The sequence below is a fragment of the Watersipora subatra genome, chromosome 3 (genome assembly GCF_963576615.1).
Source record: "Watersipora subatra chromosome 3, tzWatSuba1.1, whole genome shotgun sequence".
Classification (NCBI taxonomy): domain Eukaryota; kingdom Metazoa; phylum Bryozoa; class Gymnolaemata; order Cheilostomatida; family Watersiporidae; genus Watersipora; species Watersipora subatra.
The window spans coordinates 74,652,990-74,673,824 of record NC_088710.1 but is presented as its reverse complement, the minus strand read 5'-3'; the positions used below and the strand labels follow the sequence as shown (position 1 = coordinate 74,673,824).

At 38.3% G+C, this 20,835-nt stretch overlaps 1 protein-coding gene across 2 annotated transcripts in view; it reads right to left on the bottom strand.

Annotated features, from left to right (window-relative positions):
- Nucleotides 1–5,917: 5,917 nt before the first annotated feature.
- The window catches only part of LOC137391361 (uncharacterized), a 73,147-nt gene continuing 58,229 nt past the window's right edge, over nt 5,918–20,835 (bottom strand). For both annotated transcript variants that reach the window (XM_068077813.1, XM_068077814.1), the window contains 5 exons: nt 9,806–9,979; nt 8,114–8,217; nt 7,738–7,874; nt 7,176–7,239; nt 5,918–6,200 (listed from right to left, as the gene is read on the bottom strand). In XM_068077813.1, coding sequence (XP_067933914.1) covers nt 6,030–6,200; nt 7,176–7,239; nt 7,738–7,874; nt 8,114–8,217; nt 9,806–9,979 — 650 coding nt within the window. In that variant the 3' untranslated portion in view covers nt 5,918–6,029. The remainder of the gene's footprint in view (nt 6,201–7,175; nt 7,240–7,737; nt 7,875–8,113; nt 8,218–9,805; nt 9,980–20,835) is intronic.

Genomic DNA, 20,835 nt, shown 5'->3' with positions numbered 1-20,835 from the left:
TTGCACTTTTAGTTACAGTCATTGCTCGTTATAAATTTGCGATTATTCAATAATTTGCATAAAACAAGCATGTTTATAATTTTTATAACTACTAAGAGCGAAAAAATTGGCAATTGATGGTATTATAAATATAATTATCATTTTGAATACATTAAATTGTTTGTTTGGAGGCTCAAAATTGTAAAATTGCAAGTAAACACAACTTCTAAAGAAACCTTTCTAAAGAAATTTCCAAGTAAACACAATACATTCTAGCATATATAATAGAAGTTATTCATTATGAAGTAGCAGAAAACTTGAAATATGGAGTTCTCACCTTTGTAACTGCAGTATGAGTTAGAGCAAAACCTGAGCTTTTTTGTGGTATACTTGATAGTGCTCCAAGGCTGCCCAAAGTAGTTTTAATGGCTGATGAACAAAGACAAGTAAGACCGGTTCATTGCAGTCTATATACGTATATCTCAAAGTATGTTTTATGTCTGTACGCCGTATCAAAGAAGATTGGATATCGGACCCTGCCATTCACTAGTCTTATGCCCTGCCCAATAGGCCACAGAGCATGAGTTGTTAGCTGACCAAAATAAGTCGCTACATGAGAGCGACTTATATATATACCCAACGGTTTTGCATACCACGGAGGATGATTGCCGTTAGTTAGCTGTTTGAAACTTGATGTTTGTTTGGAACTTTCGATGCATTTGTATAGGCTCGGTTGGTGACGTAACTCTGTTTGAACAACGCTGGGCATATCAGCAACGGAGGTTTCCTGTGAGTACTTTTTATTAATAGACTTAGTCATCGATGAATCCAATTTAGGCTACAGGCTGTTGCGCCACTTTAATATGTACGTATTTTCAAAATGTTTAGTCTTCCAACTTCGACCAAGTCATACGAAGCGCCACAGCAAGTTTCCCGTATAGAAGGGTTGATTCAAAAGTTTCAGGACAGATTTGATGATTCATCAGGGATTTGAGCGCTCTTGCTAATTTTTTTCTCCATATATGGTCATGGGAACTGTGTGCTCAGTTTAGAAATCTTTAAACGATCTCTACAACATGTCCCAAAATATTGAGCAATTTGTCCGTCAATTTGCAAAAAAACATTTCATCTGTCAAGAGAAAATTACAGATTTTATAGAACAAAGGAGTGCCATCAGATTTTGAAAGAATGCCAGAAAAGTATATAAAATGATGCAACAGGCTTATGGAGAACACTGAGAACACTGGGGGAGGGTGTTTGAATGGTTTGAGGTTCAAAGAAGGAAGAACATCAGAAGAAGATAACTTCTGTAGTGGAAGACCAGTCTAAGTTAGGAATGATGATAAGGTGGATTTAGTGAAAAAAAAAATTTGTGCTGGCCGCAGAGATTGTCCATCAGATAACTGACTGTGAAGCTTGACATGCTTCACATAAGTAACACCATATTTCAGCAAGTTCTGAAATGTTGAAAGCAATCAATGAAAATGCAACATTCTTGAAACTAACGTCAGAGCGCCATGACTAGGGCCGGTGAGACTGATCGTGTGACCGACGCCAAAGCCAAGCCGAGTTTTATTATTACAGGAGACTTGGCCACCGGTGAACTGGCTTGGCATGCTGAGCTATACAACGTCGAGAAGATCGCTCACAGTGATGAGAAAAGGTACAGAGTCTATCGCACTCAACCAACATAAAAGGAGCTTGCTAACATCTATTCAGCAGAGCAATCGCAGTCTCTATGCATGAGTGTTCATTGTATATACACACATTGATTTCATGTATTTATATGGTTGTTGTTGTATATACATATACAACTATATATAAATATATATATACAACTATATATAAATATACATATATATATGTATATATATATGTATGTCTATATATGTGTATATACATATATATGTATACATATATATAAAAGAAATTGTTTCCTCACCCCGGTTAACCCATATGGGTGGTAGTTTCTGCTCTAACTCGGGTCTCCTACCAGAGACCTGGGAGTTTGAGCACTCGCCTCAAGATCTTAGCTGTTCCCAATAGCGCACTTTTCTGCAACTCACCTGAGTTGCTCGCTGTCGGTATCTGGGCAAGCCACATTTTATGCGCCGGTGTTATTGCGCCCAGTGCCCCAATGACTACTGAAATTACAGTTGTTCCTACATCCCAGCATTTTTCAATCTCTTCTCCAAGAAAGAGATGTTTCTCTACCTTTTCTTTTTCTTTGCTGGCTATATTGTAGTCATTGGGTACTGCTATATCTATTATAGTAGCCCTCTTGTTCTCCTTGTCCACCACCACTATATCTGATTGGTTTGCTAGGACATGCTTGTCAGTCCAGATGTAGAAGCTCCAGAGGATCTTAGCGCGGTCATTTTCATTGACCTTACCAGGAGCTTCCCACTAGTGTTGTGGTTTATTGAGGTCAAATTCATCACATAGACCTCTATACACAACACCTGCGACATGATTATGCCGCTCAGTGTATGCGTTTCCTGCTAGCTGCTTGCATCCACTGATGTGTTGGATGGTCTCAGGCACATCTTTGCACAGTCTGCATCTAGGATCGTCTCTAGTGTGATAGATTTTTGTTTGGAGTTGCCTTGTTGGGAGTACTTGCTTCTGGGCCGCCATGAGTAGCAACTCTGTATTGGCCGTTAGGTTTCCTTTGTTCAGCCACATACTGTATATGTCTGGTGAAGATCGCTAACCTTAAATATTTGTCGGTGGTAAGCACCATGAAGAGGTTTCATGTGCCAGTCAATTTCCTCATCATCAGGGCGAAGCTCTATTGTCAGAGCAGCCGATTGAAGTTCACCTAGCAACTTATCTGAAGTGACCATGGGGGCTGCATAGGCTTTGATGCTTTGTTCTCCCTTTTTCACTGTCTGCTGTACACTTTTGAGTCCCCTACCGCCATCTTTCCTATTGAGATACAATCTAGTAGTATCAGATATATATACACATATATATATATATACACATATATATATATACACATATATATATACACATATATATATATATATATACATGTATATATATATACATGTATATATATACATGTATGTATATATATACATATATATATACATATATATATATATATATATATATAAATTGGAAAGTCAAATAGTTTACTTATCTTTCAGCTACTGTCAGTTTCCTGCTGGCGCATTCTTCAGGCTGTAAGCTTCAGTTGAAGTCTACAGCCTGAAGAATGCGCCAGCAGGAAACTGACAGTAGCTGAAAGATAAGTAAACTATTTGACTTTCCAATTTATACTGCTCCATCCTATGTTGAGCACTCTGATTTTAGTTTCAAGTAGGATACATTTCAATATATATATATATATATTGCTCAAATATATATTCTTGTAGCTAATACACTTAGTGTATTTATTCTTGTGGAGAGTAAAGGGTGCCAGCAGTTTTCTTTACAGAACACTGAATGTGACACTGAAGGACTTTTTCTTATTTTCCCAACTCAAACAGACGTTGAATAGAAAAAAGATATGAGACACTAGAGGCTGTGAAGACGGAATTTTCGGCAAAGCTTGACAGTACATATATACCACAAAGTGAGTTCCGCTAGTGTATGGAATCTTAGAAATGTCATTTCCAGCGGAGTATTAATAGCCAAGAGAAGTACATTGAAGGAGACTATTACTAAAATGTGGTAAGTGATGTATTTTTCAAAATATCGCTTCTGTCTTGGAACCATTGGATCAACCGCTCTATATGCGCTAGCTTTCACTATAATACTTAATTCTGACCACAGGCGGCTATGGATATATAACAACAATATGTATTTTAATAACATAATGGTTGTCGATTAATAATTTAATGCTGTAAATCGATATATTTAAAATGATGAGGACATACAACGAATTATGGGAATGTAACCTATTCATGAGCATAACATATGGGTTGGCAAGTACGAGGAAGTGGAGGATGGAGGGATTGTGAGGATAGGCAAATGGTGTATAGTGAAAAACTTAATGTTGTGTTTACCTCCTGCAGCTTTATACGGACCAATGCATGATAATTAATCAGCTGGATTGTTCGACGTGGCAAACAAATCAGAAATATGTTTTTCAAATGATCAAAAAGACCTTCACTCAAAACAAAACATATCATCAAAGAAGTTAAGAGTTTTTTGATCCATGTTGTATGGAGATATCTGCAAAGGTGGATGCCAAAAAAGAGGAGATTCTGAACAGTGTACAAAATTCATTTGATCAGCAAAAATATCTGGCACATTATAAAGGTTTAATCAGAAAGATACATTAACCATCAAGTCAGGGAACTGCAAAAGAAACTTCGAAGCAGACAAATGAAGCAAAACTGTCTGGAGTGGGGATACCTCTTAGTTTTGGCATCTCTAGGTTATTTTCTTGAGACTGACTTGGTAGGGTTTAGCTGAAACTAACAAAATGAACTGAACCCAACTCTTCCTATAGTACAACCTGCTGAACCCAATAGGAGGAAACTGAAAGCTCCCTAAAACAATAATCAAACAAACAACAACAATGACACTTTAGTTCAAATCAAATTTTATCTCTTATCACTGGCATAATGCACTGGAACAGACAGACCTTTGAAATGGTTGTAGTTTTACTAGCGACTGAAAGTTTTAGCCACAGCTAGCTTTATGTTGCATTCAGCAGGCCAACATCTCCAAGTAGGTTTAAAACTACTAGACCTAAAAATCAAACAAGTGGAGGTCTTCAATTCGCAAACAAGCATTGTTTATGAAGCCATCAATTGAAGTGAACTGTATCAGTGCAGAATATTTGTTTACAATTCTAGTGTAAACCTAGACACCAATAAAGCCCAGTTCAGGGGCGTAGGGTAGATGAGGTGGAGCTCCTGGTGAGGGTCGAGGCAAAGCCCACCTTCCCTCAGAGGTTTGTGGGCAGTCTCCAACAACTTGTTTTTATATCACCATGATATTCCTTCATACATTCTGGGATATTATTTTTGCGATTCAGCTGGTTAACAATTGTCTCCCATATGCATCGCCCTTGAAGCTATAATTCAGCACTCCAAAGGTGAATAATAAGATAAATTATATGTAGTCGGACCAAAATGTGCCAACATTTGTAACAAATCACAGTTTATAGCGTAAATCAATGGGTAAGAGTACAATCCTCGATGATTTGAGAATTCTAAGCCTCATATTTCTGCTTGAAGGTAAAAGCGAAACCACGCTGGGCATCATTTGTCTTAATTGATCAGGCTATGCCAACCATTCTTCATTAAACCGAGCTGTATTAGATGGATTGTTCTATGAGTGTAAACACTTATTCTGGTAGCCAAGACTGTAGTAAAAAAACTCCTTCACCCTTTATTACATGAACAAATTGAACAAAAATATATCTTCATCAGAGTTGTTCTGCATTATATTAATGATGAGACTTTACTACCATAAAGGTGCTTTTGAGTAACTCCTTGATTGACTTACTTATAGCAGTGCATGTGTGTATACAGTATATTGATATCTACATGTATATAGATGTCTATATATACTGGATTACAAGAAATATAAACATTTGTACACATTACATGTACATGTTTAGTTATTACAAAAAGAAATTTTAATGTACAAACGGAATAAAAAACGAGGTAATGCTTGCTGAAGCGCCTAAACTTCAAGTATATAATTTAAATTTGCTATTGCTAGAATACGGAGAGAATATTGGTTGTATTTATCATGCATTATATAATGTTAAAAACCTAAAGCGAGGTGCCAGTCCCTACAATCTCCCATATATATGTTACATATTGAAGATGCTTATGCTCACTCGGACCCTCCTGAGTGATGCCAAAAATATAATCTAATCCGATGGATATGCAAATGGAGTGTGACAAGCTTTAGCGGGTTGACTACATGTATTCCAGTTAAGTACAATGAGTAATTAGTAACAAAACAGCCAGATTAAGGCGCATATATTGGTCAACTGCCATAAAATAAAACCAAAAGTGTAAAAGAATTAAAAATCAAAGATTAAAAGAACTGAATAATAATAAGAGTTTATGACACGGTTAATAGGCGGGGCTGTACTCGTGATTGGAGTCACTGAGAGAGATGTAGGATGCATCAGACACATCGTAGTCCTGCTGCAAAAACGTCTCATTTATAACTACCTGAGGTCTTGCTGGCCTTCTAGGACTTCTACTCTCGATGTGGGAACGAGGCGAGTCTTCCCGCCTTACCTATAGAACATGAAACGTTGATTAGACACGCTGTCACACCTTGATTAGACACGCTGTCACACCTTGATTAGACACGCTGTCACACCTTGATTAGACACGCGTCACACCTTGATTAGACACGCTGTCACACCTTGATTAGACACGCGTCACACCTTGATTAGACACGCGTCACACCTTGATTAGACACGCGTCACACCTTGATTAGACACGCGTCACACCTTGATTAGGCACGCTGTCATACTTTGATTAGACACGCGTCACACCTTGATTAGACACGCTGTCACACCTTGATTAGACACGCGTCACACCTTGATTAGACACGCTGTCACACCTTGATTAGACACGCGTCACACCTTGATTAGACACGCTGTCACACCTTGATTAGACACGCGTCACACCTTGATTAGACACGCTGTCACACCTGGATGCGCCAGGTTAATCCATTATGCTGCTTTGGGTGCCAAAGGTATTGAATGCTGGAGCAAATAACATTAAGATTTTATCATATTTTGCTGAAACCATTTCGGAGCAAAAAATAGCGATAAATGCTTCCATGTAACTCATGAAAGAATTAAAACTAATGCATTATATAAAACTGCAAAAAACTTAGTTTTAAAACTAAAATTATTGTGCAAAGAAGGTAAGTCGAGTAAAAAGAGACTTATGCTCATTAAGATATGTAAGATCAGCGATGTTCAGAGATGGAGGAGGTGATAGACCAGAATAAACAGCTATGAGTTCTAGCTGTGAGTCAGCAACCAAGTGCCCTTCCATCTGATTACCAAAATATTTTAAACTGCAAGTAACATCAGTCTAAAGCCTTCCTGCGGGTCTCCTTAGCCGAATATAAACATCACTGAACATCGGTCAAACGAAGACGGCCGTTGACTGGCTAACAACCCGCAATTTAAGGGCTAGCAGCCCTTAAATTATATGGTTCAGTTAAAAACCATCATACAAAGTTTTTCTACCCACCTTCTTGTTGACAGGCCATACTTGTTTCATGGGGAGTGCCTTGACAAATCGGTAAGTGCCCTTCCTAAAACAACAGATACCAGATTATGAACGGCTCATTAAAGGATACATACAGCCTTGGTGATACACAAGTGCAATGCGCGGGTGACAATAGAGACTCAAAGCTAGTCTAACATTGACTAAGTGAGCTTTAAATTAACGTAACCTATTAGTACTTGACATTACACTTGACATTAGTACTTGACATTAGTACTTGACATTTCATAATAATTTTATACTTATTTTTTCTATAGAATTGATCAGAGTTTCGTCTGATCATCTTTTGTCAGTCTGGGCACTGCCTTCTGTCACAATAATAGAACCACAACAAAGGTGAAAAAGGAAGCTACCGGAGTACATCAGCAGGATACAAAGGTGAGAAAGGAAGCTAACGGAGTACATCAGCAGGATACAAAGGTGAGAAAGGAAGCTACCGGAGTACATCAGCAGGATACAAAAGTGAAATAACGACAGAGCTTAACAAGTTCAAATAAATACTCCAGTTATAAAGATGGAACCCTACCTTTGTCTCCGAAGGTCATCTTTTGAGAAAACCTCCTCCGCGTCATCGGTGTGTGCCTGTCGCCTTTGGTCAAGGCTCGGAGTGTTTCTGCTCACCACATGGAAAGGGGTCAGCTCAACGCCAGGCAACTTGTATTTCTAAAAAGGTAAATTAGATGATATGAAATTAGATGAAGAAAGCAATGAAATACAACGCAGCAAGATAGCTAACTAGGAACACGTGTAACCAATATACATGTATTAGAGTTTTGTCTGGGAATTATTCTGTAAGAAATATCCCAGTGCCTTCATTCCCTTACACACACCCAACCCAATGAGACATACGCTACCCCGACAAAAGACAGTAAAGGAGATGATGCTGATTGTGAACGGGATACCTTTACGTTTGGCATACATGAATCAAAGACATCAGGCGAATATCCTTCATTCATTTTATCTACTAAATTTTCCAACTGCTGCTTTCGTCGCAGTGTCTTCTTCCCTGAAATGAGAATCAAAGTTCAAGCGGTAAAAACAAGTGTCGATACCAAGTCAGCTAACAACTGTCAATCCTGTCAACTGTCAGCTGTACAAAATTAATCTGTTTTGTTACAGTGCTTCATATGTCAAAATCATTATTATAAATACTTGTAATTGCATTTAGAATTAAAACACATCCATTACATGAAGCTATGTAGAAAAATGCAAAAAACTAAATTAACACAATAATAAACAGCAGAAATGTTTTCATTGTTACTTTAATATTTTGTTGCATATATAACAAATATATATGTTATACACAACTAATATATATATATATAAATATATATTATTACTTTAACATCAACTAGAGATGCCCCGATTCTAAATTCACCAGCTGATTCAGATACCGATCCGATATACCGATCCTAATTGAAAAATAATCCGATTCAGATCTTTTGTGTTGCATAGATAGTTGTTCATTTTATTATGCAAATACAAACATAATGCAAAGAAAAATGAATATTATTGTATTTATTTGTTTGCATTTATGGAAAAAATATATATACATATTCACATACTGACATACCATGCATGTAGTAACAAAACAGTTCATGTTTCTTGTAATTTGTAAATAAAGGTAATTACTGTTAGTGGTACAGTCCTCTCTAAGATAACGAAGTCCCTCTTCTATTGCTGGATGAACTGCTGCGCCTGTACAAGTTTAGAGCAAATCAATGTTTCTTTTAATTACCGTTAGTGATTCAATTATCTCAGTAAGACGTCTCTTTCTTCCATCATTATCAATGTAGCCAAGCGTACTGAAGGGGGACTCACTTGCCACAGATGTTGGAGGACAGGCTACATACCGATACGCCACTGGGATTACCGCTTTTGTACAATACAAACGATTCATTGTATCGTCAGGATCAAGAGAGTGATAGATAACTTTATGCGTCGACTGTTTAAATTACTTTCGTAATGCTAGTAAATAGAAATATTACACTGCGTTCTTGTCTCCCATTTTTGTTATCTTGTTCGTGATTGCCTGCAATAAATCCTATCTCTGTAATTGGGAAATACCACACCTTTTGTTTACGTTCTGGCTAAAAAGTTTCCTTCGCTGTGTTGATCAGGCTGCAGACATGAAATAAATTGTGTGGCAGACCTGAAATTCATTAAGTAGAAGTAAGAAGCTTACAGCTGATGATTTTTTATTAGTATAGCAGGCTAAAATACAGTTGTCTGCTAAATAGTTGATCTGTAAAAAGTATCGGAAGGCTAAGATTTTTTAAGAAAAGATCGGCCGATACAGATTCAGATACTCGACACCCATATCGGCACCGATTCCGATACCAAAATTGGGGCAACTCTAACATCAACTGTCACACAGCTTTACACAAGTAATAACTTTTTCCTATTTTAATTTATGTTAAAACCTTATTCTTCTGCCTGGGTCTGTCCTTTGTGCTGATTATACCGTTCCTACATAATACTACTTTGCAATATTTTAACAAATTAGATAACAAAGGGAACATATTAAATAACATTAAGCTAGCCGGTTTTTGAATTACTGCAATGGCACTATACTGTACGCACGCTTCTCATACCTGCCAGCCTCAGTGGAGTGCTCTTGTTATGCTGTACTGGTGAAGTCGCCTCTTTCTGTCCTGGTGAATCAAAAATCTCTGTAACTTTTCGAATCTCTTTCCTTTCTGACAGGCGAGGTTGGGAGGACAACTTCTCATGTGAAAGACGAGTGAAATTACCAGCGGCAGAGCGATCTGTAACAGCGTGAAGTAGGTCATCAGCTCAACCCTTGAACCAGAGCACAACAAATATGATTCAAACGAAATGACATTAGATGCTATGATAACCTATTTGCTTACAATGTATGATATATACTTTGACTGTCTGGTGGCCATATTTGCCAGCCAGGGCTTCAGGCCATGAACTAGCTCTACCAATGGCCAAATTCAGAGACAAAAAGAACTCACATCAACTTTTCTAACTTTTATTTTAACCAAGAAACATTGAAAATCAGCACATACCGGTGACAAATGTTCATGAACATCTTGTAAGTACATACATTGATTGTAGAACACATGCAACTTATAAATATACCATTCTAGAAGTGCATGATGAATTAAAAACAAACACCTCTTAAATAAACTTCCTGTATGTAGTAGAGATAACTCCTTATGAAAGACGTGATATAGCTTCACAACTTTTGTATAAGTGACAACTTTTTCATGTGTTAATTTATGCCAAAGCTAGATTTTCAGACTTAATCGAACGAACACCTCTTTTTCGTTAAAATTCTGTGGATATTCAACATAAGAACTCAGCATTCTTCTTGCAACAACCTGAGAACCTTATCAAACGAATTTATGAAGCTTGAGACGTGTGTTTTCAGCACTATGAAATAGGATTATTGGACCAAATACTATGATATTCTTATGGAGTCCTTAATAATTGTGAAAAATGAAGCTTCGATTTTGGAGTCCATCATGATCTCTCACGCAATCATGATCTTCAAGTGTGGTATTAGCAACCAATAGTATTTTCGCAAGCACTTTATGCGCCCGTATTTTAACTGATGCAATGTATATGTGCGCAATTATTTAGTAATATGGCCATTTGAACGCGTATTCTAATGGATAGTACACACCAGTCTGCAGAACTCTAAATAGGTTCTGAGTTCAAATCAAGGGCAAAGCAGATTTTTCGTTCCTAAAACTATATGATATTTTTATACAGTGCATCCTCGGGATACGATTTCAATCCGCTCCAAGTAAAAAATCACATGTAGGGGTATAGAAACCATAGTAGTTCTATAATGCAAACCATCCCCCTGGTAAAAATCCTCAAAATTTTATTTAAATAATGTATCTATTAAAAATTAGTAACAAAATAGTATGTTAATTTTAGTAACTATAATTACCTACAGTAGCTTTAGTGTGTTTAGTGTATTCATTGATTATGATCTGCATTAAAATGTAACATTACAATGTGCCATGTGCGGTACAGACCATAGGGAGCTCTCACCTTTGAGACAGACGTATAGCATAACGTTGAATTTAACTTAAATGAATTTAGCTTACTAAACACACACTTAAAGCTAAGTTTTAGTTTGTATTTCTAATTATTTTACCAAACTTCAACTTTTTATCATTAAAATTTTATCACATATCAGTTTCCGGCTTCGTTTTCACTATAACTTTGAGCTGATCTCATTAAAACCTTTTTTCAACCTAATTCGCCAAAAAAAGCCCGAGCGATGCCACTTTTGAAAATGTTCTATTTAATAGTTGATTTTTATTAGCAGGTTAAGGGAAGTTGTATAACAGGGTAATCATATCTCGAGGGTGCACTGTATATAGACTATTACTCTCGAAAAGTAAAAAACAGTTCAAATATTTGATCGTTATATATTATTATTATATAGAGCAAATGTAGAGAATGTTGCCAAATCAATTTCCTTACATTTGTTCAACTAACTGCACAGCAAACAACGACTGCAATCACAATCTAGTTATACATAAACAATTGACAAATCGGTAATGAATTTTAACTGCAATTTTTATGATTAGTAAAGCTAAGCCTTGTGTTGATGACATTTTTTTTATAAATTACTCACGAAAGTGAGGTACATTTTTTAAGTAGACAGGTGTCGGCTATTCGGCTTTCATGATATTAAGTTTGAAACAAACTTTTATATGCTTTTACATATGGACTTTTAAATATGCTAAAAAACAACAAGATATGAGGGCAAGTCAATAAGCAGGGGCAATCTTGTCATGACGGTTTATTGTAATAAAACAGAGCTTTACATTTTTTTTACTCTTCAACATACTCTCCTCTTTTCTCCACCGTTCTAAAAGGTTCCCAATTCTTGCAGAATAACATTCTGGCGCTGCGGTTCTAAGCCATTTATCTACAGCTTCAATGACGGGTGCATCAGTAGTGTAGTGCTTCTTGAAATCGAAATTATAGAACCCTTTCCATCCCAGAACTTATTACAGGATCCTTTCCATCCCAGAACTTATTATAGGACCCTTTCCATCCCAGAACTTATTATAGAACCCTTTCCATCCCAGAACTTATTACAGGATCCTTTCCATCCCAGAACTTATTATAGGATCCTTTCCATCCCAGAACTTATTACAGGACCCTTTCCATCCCAGAACTTATTACAGGACCCTTTCCATCCCAGAACTTATTACAGGATCCTTTCCATCCCAGAACTTATTACAGGACCCTTTCCATCCCAGAACTTATTACAGGACCCTTTCCATCCCAGAACTTATTACAGGACCCTTTCCATCCCAGAACTTATTACAGGATCCTTTCCATCCCAGAACTTATTACAGGACCCTTTCCATCCCAGAACTTATTACAGGACCCTTTCCATCCCAGAACTTATTACAGGACCCTTTCCATCCCAGAACTTATTACAGGACCCTTTCCATCCCAGAACTTATTATAGGATCCTTTCCATCCCAGAACTTATTACAGGACCCTTTCCATCCCAGAACTTATTACAGGACCCTTTCCATCCCAGAACTTATTACAGGACCCTTTCCATCCCAGAACTTATTATAGGATCCTTTCCATCCCAGAACTTATTACAGGACCCTTTCCATCCCAGAACTTATTACAGGATCCTTTCCATCCCAGAACTTATTACAGGACCCTTTCCATCCCAGAACTTATTACAGGACCCTTTCCATCCCAGAACTTATTATAGGATCCTTTCTATCCCAGAACTTATTACAAGATCCTTTCCATCCCAGAACTTATTACAGGACCCTTTCCATCCCAGAACTTATTACAGGATCCTTTCCATCCCAGAACTTATTACAGGACCCTTTCCATCCCAGAACTTATTACAGGACCCTTTCCATCCCAGAACTTATTACAGGACCCTTTCCATCCCAGAACTTATTACAGGACCCTTTCCATCCCAGAACTTATTATAGGATCCTTTCCATCCCAGAACTTATTACAGGACCCTTTCCATCCCAGAACTTATTACAGGATCCTTTCCATCCCAGAACTTATTACAGGACCCTTTCCATCCCAGAACTTATTACAGGACCCTTTCCATCCCAGAACTTATTACAGGACCCTTTCCATCCCAGAACTTATTACAGGATCCTTTCCATCCCAGAACTTATTACAGGACCCTTTCCATCCCAGAACTTATTACAGGATCCTTTCCATCCCAGAACTTATTACAGGACCCTTTCCATCCCAGAACTTATTATAGGACCCTTTCCATCCCAGAACTTATTACAGGACCCTTTCCATCCCAGAACTTATTACAGGACCCTTTCCATCCCAGAACTTATTACAGGATCCTTTCCATCCCAGAACTTATTACAGGACCCTTTCCATCCCAGAACTTATTATAGAACCCTTTCCATCCCAGAACTTATTACAGGACCCTTTCCATCCCAGAACTTATTACAGGACCCTTTCCATCCCAGAACTTATTACAGGACCCTTTCCATCCCAGAACTTATTACAGGACCCTTTCCATCCCAGAACTTATTACAGGACCCTTTCCATCCCAGAACTTATTACAGGACCCTTTCCATCCCAGAACTTATTATAGGACCCTTTCCATCCCAGAACTTATTACAGGACCCTTTCCATCCCAGAACTTATTACAGGATCCTTTCCATCCCAGAACTTATTACAGGATCCTTTCCATCCCAGAACTTATTACAGGATCCTTTCCATCCCAGAACTTATTACAGGACCCTTTCCATCCCAGAACTTATTACAGGACCCTTTCCATCACAGAACTTATTACAGGATCCTTTCCATCCCAGAACTTATTATAGGACCCTTTCCATCCCAGAACTTATTATAGAACCCTTTCCATCCCAGAACTTATTACAGGATCCTTTCTATCCCAGAACTTATTACAAGACCCTTTCCATCCCAGAACTTATTATAGAACCCTTTCCATCCCAGAACTTATTACAGGATCCTTTCCATCCCAGAACTTATTATAGAACCCTTTCCATCCCAGAACTTATTATAGAACCCTTTCCATTCCAGAACTTATTATAGGATCCTTTCCATCCCAGAACTTATTACAGGATCCTTTCTATCCCAGAACTTATTACAAGACCCTTTCCATCCCAGAACTTATTATAGAACCCTTTCCATCCCAGAACTTATTACAGGACCCTTTCCATCCCAGAACTTATTACAGGACCCTTTCCATCCCAGAACTTATTATAGAACCCTTTCCATCCCAGAACTTATTACAGGATCCTTTCTATCCCAGAACTTATTACAGGACCCTTTCCATCCCAGAACTTATTATAGGACCCTTTCCATTCCAGAACTTATTACAAGACCCTTTCCATCCCAGAACTTATTATAGAACCCTTTCCATCCCAGAACTTATTACAGGATCCTTTCTATCCCAGAACTTATTACAAGACCCTTTCCATCCCAGAACTTATTATAGAACCCTTTCCATCCCAGAACTTATTACAGGATCCTTTCCATCCCAGAACTTATTATAGAACCCTTTCCATCCCAGAACTTATTACAGGACCCTTTCCATCCCAGAACTTATTACAGGACCCTTTCCATCCCAGAACTTATTACAGGATCCTTTCCATCCCAGAACTTATTACAGGACCCTTTCCATCCCAGAACTTATTATAGGACCCTTTCCATCCCAGAACTTATTACAGGACCCTTTCCATCCCAGAACTTATTATAGAACCCTTTCCATCCCAGAACTTATTACAGGATCCTTTCTATCCCAGAACTTATTACAAGACCCTTTCCATCCCAGAACTTATTATAGAACCCTTTCCATCCCAGAACTTATTACAGGATCCTTTCTATCCCAGAACTTATTACAGGACCCTTTCCATCCCAGAACTTATTATAGGACCCTTTCCATCCCAGAACTTATTACAGGACCCTTTCCATCCCAGAACTTATTATAGAACCCTTTCCATCCCAGAACTTATTACAGGATCCTTTCTATCCCAGAACTTATTACAAGACCCTTTCCATCCCAGAACTTATTATAGAACCCTTTCCATCCCAGAACTTATTACAGGATCCTTTCTATCCCAGAACTTATTACAAGACCCTTTCAATCCCAGAACTTATTATAGAACCCTTTCCATCCCAGAACTTATTACAGGATCCTTTCCATCCCAGAACTTATTATAGAACCCTTTCCATCCCAGAACTTATTACAGGACCCTTTCCATCCCAGAACTTATTACAGGACCCTTTCCATCCCAGAACTTATTACAGGACCCTTTCCATCCCAGAACTTATTACAGGATCCTTTCTATCCCAGAACTTATTACAGGACCCTTTCCATCCCAGAACTTATTACAGGATCCTTTCCATCCCAGAACTTATTATAGGATCCTTTCCATCCCAGAACTTATTACAGGACCCTTTCCATCCCAGAACTTATTACAGGACCCTTTCCATCCCAGAACTTATTACAGGACCCTTTCCATCCCAGAACTTATTACAGGACCCTTTCCATCCCAGAACTTATTACAGGACCCTTTCCATCCCAGAACTTATTACAGGACCCTTTCCATCCCAGAACTTATTACAAGACCCTTTCCATCCCAGAACTTATTACAGGATCCTTTCCATCCCAGAACTTATTACAGGACCCTTTCCATCCCAGAACTTATTATAGGACCCTTTCCATCCCAGAACTTATTACAGGACCCTTTCCATCCCAGAACTTATTACAGGACCCTTTCCATCCCAGAACTTATTACAGGACCCTTTCCATCCAAGAACTTATTACAGGACCCTTTCCATCCCAGAACTTATTACAGGACCCTTTCCATCCCAGAACTTATTACAGGATCCTTTCCATCCCAGAACTTATTACAGGATCCTTTCCATTCCAGAACTTATTATAGGACCCTTTCCATCCCAGAACTTATTACAGGATCCTTTCCATCCCAGAACTTATTACAGGACCCTTTCCATCCCAGAACTTATTATAGGACCCTTTCCATCCCAGAACTTATTACAGGACCCTTTCCATCCCAGAACTTATTATAGGACCCTTTCCATCCCAGAACTTATTATAGGACCCTTTCCATCCCAGAACTTATTATAGAACCCTTTCCATCCCAGAACTTATTACAGGATCCTTTCTATCCCAGAACTTATTACAAGACCCTTTCCATCCCAGAACTTATTATAGAACCCTTTCCATCCCAGAACTTATTACAGGATCCTTTCCATCCCAGAACTTATTATAGAACCCTTTCCATCCCAGAACTTATTACAGGACCCTTTCCATCCCAGAACTTATTACAGGACCCTTTCCATCCAAGAACTTATTACAGGACCCTTTCCATCCCAGAACTTATTATAGGACCCTTTCCATCCCAGAACTTATTACAGGACCCTTTCCATCCCAGAACTTATTATAGGACCCTTTCCATCCCAGAACTTATTATAGGACCCTTTCCATCCCAGAACTTATTATAGGATCCTTTCCATCCCAGAACTTATTACAGGACCCTTTCCATCCCAGAACTTATTACAGGATCCTTTCCATCCCAGAACTTATTACAGGACCCTTTTCATCCCAGAACTTATTATAGGACCCTTTCCATCCCAGAACTTATTACAGGATCCTTTCCATCCCAGAACTTATTACAGGATCCTTTCCATCCCAGAACTTATTACAGGACCCTTTCCATCCCAGAACTTATTACAGGATCCTTTCCATCCCAGAACTTATTACAGGACCCTTTCCATCCCAGAACTTATTATAGGACCCTTTCCATCCCAGAACTTATTATAGGACCCTTTCCATTCCAGAACTTATTACAGGACCCTTTCCATCCCAGAACTTATTACAGGACCCTTTCCATCCCAGAACTTATTACAGGATCCTTTCTATCCCAGAACTTATTACAGGACCCTTTCCATCCCAGAACTTATTACAGGATCCTTTCCATCCCAGAACTTATTATAGGACCCTTTCCATCCCAGAACTTATTACAGGACCCTTTCCATCCCAGAACTTATTATAGGACCCTTTCCATCCCAGAACTTATTATAGGACCCTTTCCATCCCAGAACTTATTATAGGACCCTTTCCATCCCAGAACTTATTACAGGACCCTTTCCATCCCAGAACTTATTACAGGACCCTTTCCATCCCAGAACTTATTACAGGACCCTTTCCATCCCAGAACTTATTACAGGACCCTTTCCATCCCAGAACTTATTACAGGACCCTTTCCATCCCAGAACTTATTATAGGACCCTTTCCATCCCAGAACTTATTATAGGACCCTTTCCATCCCAGAACTTATTATAGGACCCTTTCCATTCCAGAACTTATTACAGGACCCTTTCCATCCCAGAACTTATTACAGGACCCTTTCCATCCCAGAACTTATTACAGGATCCTTTCTATCCCAGAACTTATTACAGGATCCTTTCCATCCCAGAACTTATTACAGGACCCTTTCCATCCCAGAACTTATTACAGGATCCTTTCCATCCCAGAACTTATTATAGGACCCTTTCTATCCCAGAACTTATTACAGGATCCTTTCCATCCCAGAACTTATTACAGGACCCTTTCCATCCCAGAACTTATTACAGGATCCTTTCCATCCCAGAACTTATTATAGGACCCTTTCCATCCCAGAACTTATTATAGAACCCTTTCCATCCCAGAACTTATTATAGGATCCTTTCTATCCCAGAACTTATTATAGGATCCTTTCCATTCCAGAACTTATTACAGGACCCTTTCCATCCCAGAACTTATTACAGGACCCTTTCCATCCCAGAACTTATTATAGGACCCTTTCCATTCCAGAACTTATTACAGGACCCTTTCCATCCCAGAACTTATTACAGGACCCTTTCCATCCCAGAACTTATTACAGGATCCTTTCTATCCCAGAACTTATTACAGGACCCTTTCCATCCCAGAACTTATTACAGGATCCTTTCCATCCCAGAACTTATTATAGGACCCTTTCCATCCCAGAACTTATTACAGGACCCTTTCCATCCCAGAACTTATTACAGGACCCTTTCCATCCCAGAACTTATTACAGGACCCTTTCCATCCCAGAACTTATTACAAGACCCTTTCCATCCAAGAACTTATTACAGGACCCTTTCCATCCCAGAACTTATTACAGGATCCTTTCTATCCCAGAACTTATTACAAGATCCTTTCCATCCCAGAACTTATTATAGAACCCTTTCCATCCCAGAACTTATTACAGGATCCTTTCTATCCCAGAACTTATTACAAGATCCTTTCCATCCCAGAACTTATTACAGGACCCTTTCCATCCCAGAACTTATTACAGGACCCTTTCCATCCCAGAACTTATTACAGGACCCTTTCCATCCCAGAACTTATTATAGGACCCTTTCTATCCCAGAACTTATTATAGGACCCTTTCCATCCCAGAACTTATTACAGGACCCTTTCCATCCCAGAACTTATTACAGGATCCTTTCCATCCCAGAACTTATTACAGGATCCTTTCCATCCCAGAACTTATTATAGGACCCTTTCCATCCCAGAACTTATTATAGGACCCTTTCCATCCCAGAACTTATTACAGGATCCTTTCCATCCCAGAACTTATTACAGGACCCTTTCCATCCCAGAACTTATTATAGGACCCTTTCTATCCCAGAACACTGTGCGTATTATTTTCCACGCTGTCCTCTGAAACTTGAACTTCTTCCCCAGAGAGGCTGTATGCTTCAACTCTATTGATGGTTGTATTGATTCGTAATGGTACACCCAGGCTTACTCTGGTTACAATTCTAGAAAGGAAAGCACTCCCTTCCAGTCTGAGTCTGCTCATGCACTTCCCAACAGACATAACGCGCTGCACTTTATGATCATCAATCAGCATCTTGGGCACTCAGTAAGCGCTGAATCTGTAGAAGGCTTCTCATAGACTATCTTGAGTATGTTTCCATGTTCTATGGTCTTAGCAACATCATCTACAGTGAGTCTTCTGTTAGATTTAATCAGCTTTTCTGTCTTAGCTATTGCGTGAGGAGTTGAAACATCTAGAGTGGTCTATCATTTCATGGCTTATCAGTAATGTCTTCTCGCCCATTCTTGAATTCATGAACCAGCCTATTACCCTTACTCATTAACTGACCCTCGTATATTTAAGCATTTTAAAGCAATAATATGTTTGCTATTCAAAGAAACAAACCAATGCCTTCTAGAACGATAAGAATCAAATGTGTGTTGCCAGCGGACCATGATGTGTGACCAACCATTATGAGGTTGAAGGGTAAATGAGAGTTTGACCAATGGTTAACATACCATTTCTTGTACCAATATTTTACTTGAAGATGCCATCAAATGGGTTCACTCTAAATACTTATAGGTTTCACTCACCTCTAGATATATACATATTATATTAAGTACAGTATATTATTACTACACACTTTTACTGCTGCCCAAGTAACACTTCATACAAGTCTATGTTGAAAATCTGTTTGCGCCATTTTGTAATACAGTGCACCCTCAGGATACAATTACCCTGAGATAAGATTTTTCCACCTTACGAAGTGGAACATGACGATTTATTTTTACCTTACCATACGAATCTTATTTCACCATACGAATTCAACCAAATTTTTGCCTAAGTTCAAATTTGGCAGTCGGTGTGCTTATTACATATGTCAAAATAGCATAGACACCAGAATGCTGTTCGCCAAAAATATTTTCACAACGCCTGAATGCGACACAATGACCAACTTCTCTCAGTTCAGCAATTTTCGTTTGTACAATAGTAATATTAGTACTATAGTTACTAAGGTTAACATATACTATTTCGTTACTAATTATTAATATGTACAGCACTAACATATATATAAAACTTTGTCGATATTTACCAGGGGATGTTTGCATTATATAATTACTATGGTTTCTATACCCCTGCATACGGTTTTTTGCCATGCGATGCCAACCCTAGAACGAATCCAAATCGTATGCTGAGGGCGCACTTTATAAGGCAATTTACGCAATATTGATAAAAAGAAATATCAATATCGATGAAAATGTAAAGGAGCTAGTAAGAAACATTACCGAATTTCAAACTATTGCGCAGCGATAATATATTGCTTATTATGATAGACAGTGGCTTACACTAGACTTTGATTACTTGACAATCTTAACAAGGATCTTGACAACAACATTCGATAGCAACTCACTCAATAATTACTTTAGGGGATTTGTTTTTGTGAAGAATGTTAGGCTATCTTATTAAAACTCTACAATGATGTGGATAATAGAAAATGGCATGATAAAAACCGTTGTTCATTATGTAACAGCTTTTAGTTAAGTCTAGCTGATAGCTGCATATCTATGTCTATGCATATCTATGCATATCTATGTCTATGCATATCTATGTCAATCAGTGTTGTTTGTCATAGACCAATCATGTCAAATGATATTAACTTACATCAGAATAAAAAAAATTGTCTCTCGTAAGTATTTTCACAAAGTGGGTCAACTTGGCCTGAAACGCCTTCAACCACAAACAACAACACTGACACCACCTGCCAATTATAGCAACAGAAAGTTAAAAATATTCCA